The sequence below is a fragment of the Periophthalmus magnuspinnatus genome, chromosome 6 (genome assembly GCF_009829125.3).
Source record: "Periophthalmus magnuspinnatus isolate fPerMag1 chromosome 6, fPerMag1.2.pri, whole genome shotgun sequence".
Classification (NCBI taxonomy): Eukaryota; Metazoa; Chordata; class Actinopteri; order Gobiiformes; family Gobiidae; genus Periophthalmus; species Periophthalmus magnuspinnatus.
The window spans coordinates 3,460,388-3,472,726 of record NC_047131.1 but is presented as its reverse complement, the minus strand read 5'-3'; the positions used below and the strand labels follow the sequence as shown (position 1 = coordinate 3,472,726).

At 40.1% G+C, this 12,339-nt stretch overlaps 1 protein-coding gene across 1 annotated transcript in view; it reads right to left on the bottom strand.

The window, feature by feature from the left end:
• The window catches only part of ppm1h (protein phosphatase, Mg2+/Mn2+ dependent, 1H), a 51,090-nt gene extending 42,410 nt beyond the window's left edge, over positions 1–8,680 (bottom strand). Inside the window, exon 1 of the mRNA XM_033968479.2 lies at positions 8,110–8,680. Coding sequence (XP_033824370.1) covers positions 8,110–8,342 — 233 coding nt within the window. The 5' untranslated portion in view covers positions 8,343–8,680. The remainder of the gene's footprint in view (positions 1–8,109) is intronic.
• Between the last annotated feature and the right edge of the window lie 3,659 nt (positions 8,681–12,339).

Genomic DNA, 12,339 nt, shown 5'->3' with positions numbered 1-12,339 from the left:
CATTTTTATCAATGGAAACAAGCAGAAAGCAGAAAATATACACCTTTAACATTCATTTAATCTATTCTACCTATCTTTTTATGGTTTGTTAGTTGAATCTTAGTTGTTCTTGTCTTAATCTACAAACCAATTATTATTTCAAGTATTACAAATAGTTTTCAACAGGATTAAAAGAGCTCGGGAATGCGTTGTCACACCTCATAAAAGTTTTGCCTAATGTTGCAACAATGGAGATTTTAAGATAATCAATACAATACTTGGCATTTATTTAAAAGTATTGTGGTACTAGTGTGATAAATGTAGTAGCAGCAGCAGTAGTAGTCGTAGTAGTAGTAGCAGTAGTTGTAGTAGTAACAGTGCATACTACTATCTGCATGTACAAACTCTTTTCAGGTCATTCACTTGTAAGTTTAAGGCCACCAGAGCAGAGCAGAGCAGTGGATGGGATGATTACATGCTACAGACGAGAGATGGAGGAGCCCTGTTCTGTGGGATGTGAAGGGGAAAGCCAGAGTGACCCCAGGCAGGAGCAGAGCTGTCAGATAAAGTTACTTCATGGAGTTTTGACACAATGGTATGACCCTAATTACCCGGCTCAGGAATGTGTGGCGTCAACTGGTTCAAGGAGTTTCAAAGAAGTTACAGCGAGAAAGAAAAGTACAAAATGTTTTCCCCCTTCAACCTAAAACATGCACGAGAGGTCTAAAATACATTTACTTGAGTAGTCACTGTAGTAGTAGTAGTACTAGTTTTCAGATACTTTGATTGATTACTCTTGTACAAGTGACAAAAGATTCACGCAGACAATATAAAATTACTTGAACATTTGTGTTTCTTCACTAAATACTGTTTACATGAGTAATTTCTTGGATCTCTAATTCTATTGAGTCATAATTTGTCATAATATAAACGATTTGGCTATACCACCTCTGCATTAGACGAACTGTCCAACAACTACTTTATATAATGATATTTGAAATAGGACCAGAAAGTCAGGGTGGGCAACAAGACAAAAGGTTTTGGACCCTAGATCATGATTTCAATGCCATCACAAATCATGAACACTTAATATCTTCTATCTGACTTTAGGGGGAAACTACAGTAATCTGCTTCTTCTGAGAGAGATCACACTTGAGATTGGTTAGATCCACCTGTCACTCACTCATCAATGGAGGATGAGAAGTGGGAGGGAAAAGTATCTATTTTAGTAAAGAGCTGGATTAAACCGAGAAACACTAAATCACAATATGATCATAACAGAGATCACACCAGTTTTATTCGTTTTTCATCCTCATACTGTCTAGTATTATACATATTTACTTGACACAAAACCATACTTTAAAAATTAGCTCTGATACAATGACATTTAAAATAAAATATAAAATATAATAAATAAAGTATCGTTTCCAATTTCAAATGTAGTTCACCAGAATAAAAGACTTGGTCTAGACCCTGTTGGAGCAGAGTACTTTTACATAAGTACCCTTTGCAGTAGAGTTTGACCCTGCTTTGCTCTTCTGCCTCAGTAACTCTCCTCTGTGACGTGACCATCTCAGAAAACCAGAGTGAACACTGCAGCATGTGATAAACCATGTGACCACCACGGACCCTCCGCACTGCAAGGGGTTAGAAGGAAGCTGCTGTTTAGCTAAAGGAATGCTAGGAGTATTTGTAGTGATAGTGGTAAAAATGGCAAAAGAAAAATAAAATCAGTCAGCTGGACAAAATGTTGTAGGAGTTAAGATGTTTGGCTGCTCATCCAAGGTGCTTCTTCAGTCCGGGTCAGATTACTGCTGGACCCTGCCTTATATCTGTCTGAAGGGAGGAGCAAACTACACCAAAACTCAAAACACCTATTTTTACACTTTCTGTTTGTAGGGTAGGTCTATTGTACTACCCTAAATGCGCACTGTGTCTGAGTCCTACTTAGCATAGTCATTCAAGCCCCTAATGAGTGATTTCACACCTATTAGCATCTTGTTTTTTGGTTTTTTTTTTTGGTTTGCTTTGGGTTTGAGGATGGAGTTATAGGTGAGGGACAGGTGATGTCTGAGGCCTCCATTCCTGTTCAAGGAAGAATTGTCTTTCCTAACAAAAAAGCTTAACTCTCCTCTCAAACCATTTCTTTTCTTTGGCTAAGATCTGCATCTCACTGTCTTCAAAGGAGTGACTAGTGGATGAAAGGACCTCTCGCGACCGTCGTGAGAGCTCCTCGGGTCCCCAGTCAGCTGTACATCTCCATCTCAACTTAGTGCGGCACATTAGACCTCAACTACAAACAGAAACTGTAAACAATAGTCGTTTACAGTTTCAGTGTAGTTAGTTCCTCCATTCAGACAGATTTAAGGCAGTGTCCAGCAGTAATCTGACCACAACTGAAGAAGAGGCTTGGATGAGCAGCCAAACGTCTTCACTCCTACAACGATTTGTCCAGTTGACAGATTTTATTAACTTTTTTGCTATGGATCAGACCTGGACGACTGAGGGATGACACACATTGTGAAAATAGTAGAACCTCAACTTACAGTAACACGAGATGAATTTAAAGGCACATGTCACCTGCATAGTTCCATGGAAATAGAAAGTTAAAACCATACTTTGGAACATTCTCCTCGGAAGTAGATACATTCAATGCCATACTGAGAAAGAAACAATTTTTTTAATGCAATAAGCACACAAAGACCTGCTTTATACTTTCCTTTTTGGCTAAACATTTATATTGTGGCTTTAGAAATATTTTATAATTATGTTTATAGATAGTACAGGTCATCAAGCACTCCAAGGGGCACCAGCTTAACTATACTGTACTATACTGTTTTGGCTGAATGACATTTAAGAGTTTATGTCCAAAGATTATCTCTAGCAGAAGACCAGACTTCACTAGGTGTTTAGTGCAGTTTGAGATTTTAAAACAGCTTTGTTCAAAACCCTAGAGCAGGTTACAATAACCGAAATGCTACGATAGTGAAAGAGGCTAGAATTCCACTGGATGCAAAAGTAGCCAAAAGACATCATCACTCAACAGTCAAGTGCTGCCTTCAATAGAATCATTTCAATTTTATAATGTTTTTTACAGATCAGGCACTTGAGGATAAAGTAACATAACTCTGAAGTATTTATAAAGTGCAGTTTATATTTTTTAGTCCTAATCCAAACATTGTGCGAAGTTCATCAAACCCTGGACTTGTAAACACGCCTGATACGTCGACCAGCTGTCTCGGAGTTTGTACAGGGAAATGTTACTTTGCGAAACCACATGAGGTTAGGACAGATCAATACTGTACACAAAATCAAATCAAAATTCAAGTCAAAAGTAGATTAAAATAATGCTGTTAAGTTATGTGTATGCCAGTCCAAATAAGTATCACTAAAAACATGTTACAGTATTTTTGAGGCTAATGTGTCAGTGAGTGTAAATGCAGTAAACTCCTCACGTCTAAACGGGACTTGAGTGTTGAGATGAGCAGAGGAAAAGACTGAGACGCACTCATCCATGTACAGTGTGTGCAGTGGACCAGACACAAGCTTAGACCTAAAGGAACCTCCAGCACTGAGATCAATGCGATTAGATTTGCAATTTATGTTTTAGCAGTTGGATTTTGCTCAAAGTTCATATTCTAAAGACGTCCAGGGCAGTGACATATGAGAGACCGAAGAATGAAGTATGAATAATCACATGCATTATCAGAAGAATGGTAATTCATCTTGCAGGCCAGTACATGAGTAATATTATGTCTTCTGCAAATAACAAATAACAAAATATCCTGTCTTTTTTCAAACATCCTGACATGGTTGATTCTTGGATGAGTTTAGCAGTTCAGCGTAAAATATTTTCTCTGCGTTGTTAACGTGTGCTGTAGTTAATGTTACGTAAAAATTGCTTATAAATGAAACACATATTAAAGGGTTTATGTAAGAATATGAGTCACTGTGTGTAGTGTGACGACGTCTTATGTGATGTAACTGCATTGCACCTAACAGCACATAGTGGAGATGTACACAACATACTGAAGTGACTACACAAATCTAAATATTTTACGTTGCCATGTTGTGACTCTGCTATCCTTGCTAACATTTTTTTTCAATGAATTAATGGTAAAATGTTAAAAAAGATATAATAAGGTAGAGTGAGGTGATAATGACAAAAATAAATATCATAATATCTTGGGATTAACTCTAATGAACAGTCAAACCTGCTGATTTTGAGGCATTTTATTTTTTTTTACTCCACTTTTTTTCTTTTTTTTTTTTTGCAATCTCCAGGGCAACAATTGTGAAACTAAAGGAAGGAAAAAGCCAGATACTCATTAATGGTTTGTTCAAATGGGTTTCAGTGCTAGTTTTAGTATCATTCTTGATAATACCGTATACTACATACTAATACTTTCTGTGCTGTAATCCTCCAGATTTTCATTAGACTCATGCTTTATATTGTATGTTTCTATATTTAGTAATAACGCACTATGGCACTACTTGCTGCAAATCCTGGTTATTTTTATCTGTTTTTCTTCCAAATGTGCCTGAAGCATGAGGCCTGTCCACTGGATAAAACCACTCATGATGATGCTCTTAACTACGGCTGGTGCCACAAAACAAGCAACGCCCTGAAGATACACAGCTGATGCCAAAGCATAACACAGCATCAGTGCAAGCGCAATGTAAAATGACACAGCATCAGTGCAAGTGCTACGTAACATAACACAGCATCAGTCCGCTATGGTGCAAGTGCAATGTAAAATAACATGTATGATACGTTACTTTCTGGCTATCAACCGTAATCATCAGTTTTGGTTAGATCTCTTTTGGATTACCCCTGGCCTGAGCAACATATTTTTTCGGATATTGCGAGATAGGACCAGTGCCTTTGCAGAGGTAGTCAATAGCATTTCTAATTTTGTTGTCTTCAATCGTAAATAATAAATTATGATTGAGGCACACTATATAAACTTTTTGATGAGGGTCCACCACCTGCTTGTCTCCATGTAGATGTTGCTTTGCCTGGAATGTTCCCCAGTATGGCATTATACTAATCTATTTCTATGGAAACAAACAGCTTACAGTAAGAATGCATGTTTTTCCAAGATATTTCTAGCAATTAAACACACTGTGGGACATTAAATTCATATATTAATGGAAAGGACACAAGCAGGTTTTTAAAGTACTGTTGTTACAATGTTGCTCAACCAAAATAAATAAAAAAGTATATTTAAAGAAGTGATTCTCAAACATTTGACACCGAGTACCATCAGATCTAAACCAGAACTATTATAGGTCTAAACTGCAGGGTTATAGGGCCAAACAAGGTCTAAAATTGGACCCAAAGGAGTAGAAAATTGTGTATTAAATTCATTCTTTCAGCAATTATTTGAACTGCAGAGGAATCCACCCATCACCTGGAGAAGCTCGTGTACCACCGAAAAACACTGGGTGAGAACAAGAATTTAATAGAGCTTGACTTAAACAAACGTGTATGTGAAGGACACACACAGAGCTGCTAACTGTACATGACATTTAGATGAAGCCACTGGAGATGAAATATTAGATAAAGATGAATGGAGAACAGTGTGCAGCTCTGAGGACGTCAACATTGATTTAACCATTAAGAAAAAGCAGCATCATTAATAGATAACCCTGTGAAGAACAACAGAGGCCTTGTTTATATTCCATAGATATAACAAAATGTGATTACAAGCTGAATGGAGTGGAGTTTGACTTTTCAACAAAACCATCATTGTTTCTAACACACTGATATTGCATTCAGTTTTCTTTTTGAAATGAGTGCTCTTAAGAAGACTTGTGTGCTCGTGTCTGCTGTGGTTGTAGCTATTATCTATGACACCCGTGGATCATTATGTTATAATTTGCACGTTTTAAGAGTGCAATATTCATCTAAAACGACTTAATAAAAGAAACAAGCCCGCTGACTTCCACGTTAGAAAACTGCGGTGCCCAATGGGAGCTGAGATCATCGTAAACATCATCATAACAAAGAGTCGTGAAGCTAGTGGCCCGTCCAATGGATACCTGCAGATCATACTAGGGAGAAGCAGATTTTTAAGAATTTGTACCAAAATTATTATGTGATGCTGCTGAATCCTACTCATATCATCAATTAAAAAATAAAAGTAAAGAACGAAGTAAGAGCAGTGGGTGTGGCCGATGGCAGTGATGGTTGATCGGGAAAATGACGTCTTGAAAATAAGCGATTAAAGATTGCTCAAACGTGCACGACTCACTCCAAAAACAACTTCCAGAGGGTAAATGACAAGAGGAAAGAACTACAGTATGACATGGCTTTTGCTTAAAAGGTCTGCTTTAAATAAATATACAAAACAAATAAATCGCCACATCATAATGCAACTATTGTGAGGCAGTAATGGGGATGGAACTTGGTTTTATTTGGTTTTAAAAAGTTGTATTTGAAGAAGCAACAATCAAAATTCAAAGTTCTTGATTTACCAATACGTTGCTACTGTCACTTAAGTATGCAAAAAAAAATCAACACCCACTAACAACATCAACACTAAAACTAGAGGGTCTATTATGATCATTGTGGTTATTGAAAATGGCAGAGTAGAGTTTGTATCTTGAGAACACCCACGTTCATAAGCTTTGGGTCATGACCGAAAGGACAAAAGCCACAATATAAACAACACAGTAGGGACTATGTCTCTCTTGCGACGCACTCGGAGGAGCTGAGGGTAGTGAGCGTGGAGGGGGAATTCTGAGTATGTGATCCAACTGTGCCTTGTGGTCCAACTATACCCATCGAATATACTTATTTTTGCTCATGTGCGTCTGATTTGATTGTATCGCTCTCTCTCTCTATATATATAGTTTCTATTTCTGTGGTAGATGAATGAACAGGAAACACAGACTGAACTTTTATTTGGAAGCTTTACACATTGACTTTAAGACGAGCATGTAGGGTGAGAGGGAACAACCCGATAAACTGCAAGAAGGAGTACCACACACTGCCAATCCTTGCAAAACATTGGACTATATTGTAACTTTAATAAACTCGCTTTTTCAGTGCATGGGACTACTTGATGCTCACAGTTATTGCCAAAATTTGCAAATAACGTACCACCGCTGATAAAAGCAGTTTCCACCCTGTAGCCCACCTGTGTGTCCTACAGGAGGGTTTGGGGAGGTCTGTTTGAGTTTGAGGAGGAGGAAGCCTGACTCCATGAGCTGGTATTTAGGTCACAATATCAGCAGAACATTTTGAATATCTCCCTGACAACTGAACTCCTCCTGAGATATTTGAATGTAACCTTTAGCACCGTGATAAGAGATGTGCTCCACTCTGCTCTTTGTGTCCAGTTTTTAAATTACTTACTAGTTATTTAACATCAAATGCAGAGATTATCCCATACTTCATTCTATTCTGTGCAACATTACCAAAGCAATGAAGTCCCATAACCGTCACTAGAAAAGTTACACAGTACAGCTTTACGTCACAAATCCCCAACTCTTGCTTTTGTTGGCTGCTTCATATTGCATCGAGAAATATGGAGTAAAATTATAAGTTTTTTGTGATTTCTGCTGAACACATAGATTAGATGAACTCATGCCTCACAGCAAGAAGGTTTGGTTCGATCCCCGGGTTGCCCAGGCCTTTCTGTGTGGAGTTTTTCATGTTTCTCCCCGTGTCTGGATGGGTTTCCTCCGGGTACTCCAGTTTCCCCCATCAACCAAAACATGAACGCCCTTCGAGACAGCTGTTGTTGTGATTTTGGGCATTACAGAAATAAATGAATTGAATTGAATTGAATGAATAGATGATGATGCCAAGGTACAAGCTTCAAAATTACAGTAGCACTTTTTCACATTTAACTGGAAATTCTTAACAGTATGCTTTAGCTGGACAAAGCATGAATAATGAATAGTGCACTGGAAACACTGCTTTTTAACAAACACATCCTTCTATCATCAAAAAACTATTAGTTCTATAGCTATAGCTTATTAAACAAAAGCTCCAGCTCCACTCATAACATATTCATAGCACATGGACGCTCACCCGGGCCATAACAATAACAAAGACATGAGGACGAAGAGGATGCTTTACTGTGCACCAAACCCACACAGTCTACACTCTATACTCACTCCGCGTAACCGGTGGACCAGGGCAGCCGGCTGGTCTCCTTCAGAATCAGGATGGGTCTGGCGATGTGGTCCGCAGAGCACTCCACCTCGTCCGGAGACAGCCCCAAAAACTCGGGTCTAGTGTAGGGGAACCTCAGCGGCAGCTCGGAGCCGCTCGGATGTTCCCCATTGGTTCCTCCGGACATCACACCCCCCATGAAACTCGCCACCGCGGACTTGACCCGGGTAAACATGGCCGTGCGTGGGTCCGGACACCACCCGGTTCGGTTCTCCGCGGGGCGACTCCTGCCTGCTGCTCCTTCTGCCGCTGTCCGGTGCGTAAAAGGCGGACGGGCACGGCTGCAGTGACGGCGGGAGAGTCACACATCCAGCAAGCTGCGCTCCCGAGAATCAACGCGGAAATACAACAAAACAGGGAAGCAAGGAAGGAGACAGTCATGTGACAAACCGGTTGTTGCTGGTGGATTTGTGCGCTTTGGTCCGTGAGCTGCTTACTGCGCGCGGAGGGAGATCGCGTGCGTAATCCTGCGGTCACGATTAGAGCGAGCCACGGCGCAAAGTCCAGAGCCAAAAGGAAGGGTTAAAAACACCACATAAACTCATTTTCTCTGAGTTGTGTTGATAAAGCCATGTAGGTCAGCGTGGATAGTTCATGATGCAGTTGTTACGCAGCGTGAGCACGTTGTCCACGCCCTCAGCAGGTCATTGAAGCGCGTGCGACTGTAAACCTAACTGACCGTAACCTCCCCTCTACACTGAGCTTGTGGCTAATTGTTTTAGGAAAAGGGCAAATCAGGACACGGGCACGAGCAACGTCATAACAATAACTCAGTGCAAGAACAGAGCCTCTATATTCAAATTAGACAACATAGGCTATATTAAAATACAAATACTCTCTCTATGTCCTCTCCCCTCTCTCCCTCTCTCTCTCATTTCCCTCTCTTTCTCTGTCTGTTTCCTTCTCTCTCTTTCTCTCCCTCCCTCTCTCACTCTATCTCTCTATTTCTCTCTCCCTCTTTCTCTCTGTCTGTTTCTCTTTCTCTCTGTCTCTTTCTCTCTCCCTCTCTCTCTTTCTTGCTCTCTTTCTCTCCCTCTCTCTGTCTGTCTATCTCTCTTGCTCTCTCTGTCTGTCTCTTTTTCTCTCTGTGTTTCCTTCTCTCTCCCTCTCTTTTTCTCCCTCTCTCTTTCTCCCTCTCTCTTTTTGTTCTCTTTCTCTCTCTGTCTCTCTCTCTGTCTGTCTGTCTATCTGTCTTTCTCTCTTGCTCTCTCAGTCTGTCTCTTTTTCTCTGTGTTTCCTTCTCTTTCCTTCTCTTTCTCTCCCTCTCTCTTTCCCTCTCTCTCTCTTTCTCCCTCTCTCTTTTTGCACTCTTTCTCTCTCTATCTGTCTCCTTCTCTCTCTCTGTCTGTCTCTTTTTCTCTCTGTGTCTCCTCTCTTTCTCTCCCTCTCTCTCTTTGTGACTCCCTTTCTCTCCCTCTTTCTCTCTCTCTTTCTGACTCCCTTTCTCTCACTCTCTCTCCCACTCTCTCACTCTCTTTCTCTTTTGCTCTCCCTCTCTCTCTCACACTCTCTTTCTCTCTCCCCCTCTCTCTGTTTATTCCTCTATCTTTTTCTCCCTCTCTCACTCTTTCTCTCTCTCTGTCTGTCTCCCTTTCTCTCTCACCCTCTCGCTCTTTTTCTCTCTCTTTCTAACTCCCTTTCTCTCCCTTTCTCTCACTCTCTTTCTCCCTCTCTCTCACTCTCTTTCTCTCTCCCTCTCTCTGTCTATCCCTCTATCTTTCTTTCCCTCTCTCACTCTTTCTCTCTGTCTGTCTCCCTTTCTCTCTCCCTCTCGCTCTTTCTCACTCTCTTTCTCTCTCTCTGTCTGTCTCTCTATTTATCTCTCACCCTCTCTCTCTGTCTGTCTTTCTCTCTTTGTCTCTTTCTCTCTGCCTCTCTCTCTGTCCCTTCCCCCTTTCTCTCACCCTCTTTTTCTCTATCTCTCTCCCTTCTCCCCACCCACCCCCTGTCTCTCTCTGTCTTCCCCCCTCTACCTCTCTCCCTCCTTCCCTCTCTCCCTCTCTTTCTCTCCCTCTTTCTCTCTCTCACAGTTAATCTTGTCCTGGGACAGTACACATCTTTTTCAGATAATCAGATGAGGTCGTCTTGTACAAACACCACATTAAAACTGGGACTAGAGGTTTGATTCTGCACCGAGACTAAAAAAAAAGATCAAACCAGTTTAAAGCTTTAAAGATGTTTTGTTTTTGTTTTTTTTTTTGTTTTTTTTTTTTGCAGCTCGTCTCTTGGCGATGGCAGCGTCTCAAAAACCTGATCAATAGTTTATTCATTTACAGGAGTTTTATTGCTATATTTGACTTGTAACTCGGTCTGGTTGTGCCACTTGTTCATCTCTATATTTTAAATTTTAATTCTGTTTTTTTTTTTTAACTAACAAACTGTTCCATGATGGACCCTCCACCAGAAAAGTTACACAGTGCACCTTTAAGTCAAATCAACCACCGCTACAGACAATAGTGTTTAAAGACTTAAACACTTCAAGTCTTCAGAGCTGAATATTTAAAAAAAAAAAAATCTAGCAGATTTGAGTTTGTTTTGAGATTTGTGTTTTTAAAATGAAAAATAATCTCAGTGCACAGTTTAAACGTGCACACCTGGAAACATCTGAGACAAATCAAATATATAATGACATTTCCACACACAGGGTTCATTTTACACTTCTGTTTTGTGATACTCAAACCTCATTCATGACATTTACAGGCACATTTTAGCACATTTCAGATAGATCGCTGTAGTATGTCTGGATATTCTTCAGGATAATAAAAATATGCATCAACATTATCTTTTTTTTTTACTGCGCACTTAGTTCCAAACTTTTCTTCCTGAATAACACCACGAGATATTCATAACGCCGTCTAATGTTGTTGTTGTAGTTTTGTATTGCTGTTTGACTTGGGTTTGAACTTTGATTGATTGAATCTCGTTGAGGCACTGAGCCAACCCACCGTGTTGTGTGTCTAGACTGTGCAGAGCAGAAGTGGCATTTACCAGAAGTGCACCTCTCCAAATGAACTGTTATATAACTGACTGCGAGCCATCCAAGCCACAGCATCCAACCGCTTTCATCTGCTCAACCTCCCGCAACTCACAAAGACCCGAGTCCCAATCACGAAAACAAGAGAAATGTTTCTGGGTCTGGAGAGCTGACATGTTTTGACAGAACTTGATTTCGCTGAACTGCAAAAATGTTTACTGACATCACAAGGTGGAGCAGAGTGTTTTCTGAGAGAAGAGAAAGCCTAAATATGTAAGATTTATGTGTTTATGATGAGGGAATGAAACAAAACACAACTGTGGGTATCAGTGTCGGGCCCTGCATTTGACCCTTGGGCCTTCAGACGTCCCACTTACACATTACAACATCACCTCAATACAGGTCAAGGTCAGTCAAGTGACACTTAATTTCAGGAGCATTCACAACTAAGTTCACAGATAATGTCAAAAATAAAAAATAAATATGTGATTTAAAGATGCCAAACAAAATGCCACCAAAATGACTCTATGTGAGTTTAAACAAGTCCAATAAACTCCACAATGTCAGTGTTTCATATAAGACACCAACCAGACAATAACAAAACAAACTATTCTTTGAAAATAAAGTAAACAGATTATTTACATTTTTGACAATAGTCAATACAACAGCAAATAACTGAAAATGTGGCACAGCCGAGATTGAACAAACTTTAGTGCAGTTTTATTTGAGGTGACTTCAATGTGCCACGTTATTATTAACATTATCAGGGTCGGCCCAACCTATAAGCAGACTAAGCAGCTGCTTAGGGCCCCAAGGCCACCAGGGGCCCCCAAGAGCCCATACATTTATATTGAAATATATAATATAATATATCAGGTTTTATTGGACACAGGGCTTGTGTGTTTACAGCAGCCTAAATGTCCCTCTAAAACAATTACATTTATTGTATAACTATAGCAGTAAAATCTCTGCTGCTGCTACATTTGTTTTTGAGTCGGGCAGAGGTGAGGGCAGCTCTGTGTTTACACTGGTGCAAGGACCCAACATAATGTAAATAAAAGCCCACTGTCACCCACGGGAACACATTAAAATCCACCAGAAATGAAGAAAATGAACGTGGTCAAGGTGATGATCAGAGTCATAATGTGTCAAATGTGAATCACAAATAGCTGAGCCAGGAGGCATCCGCCGTCAGGGG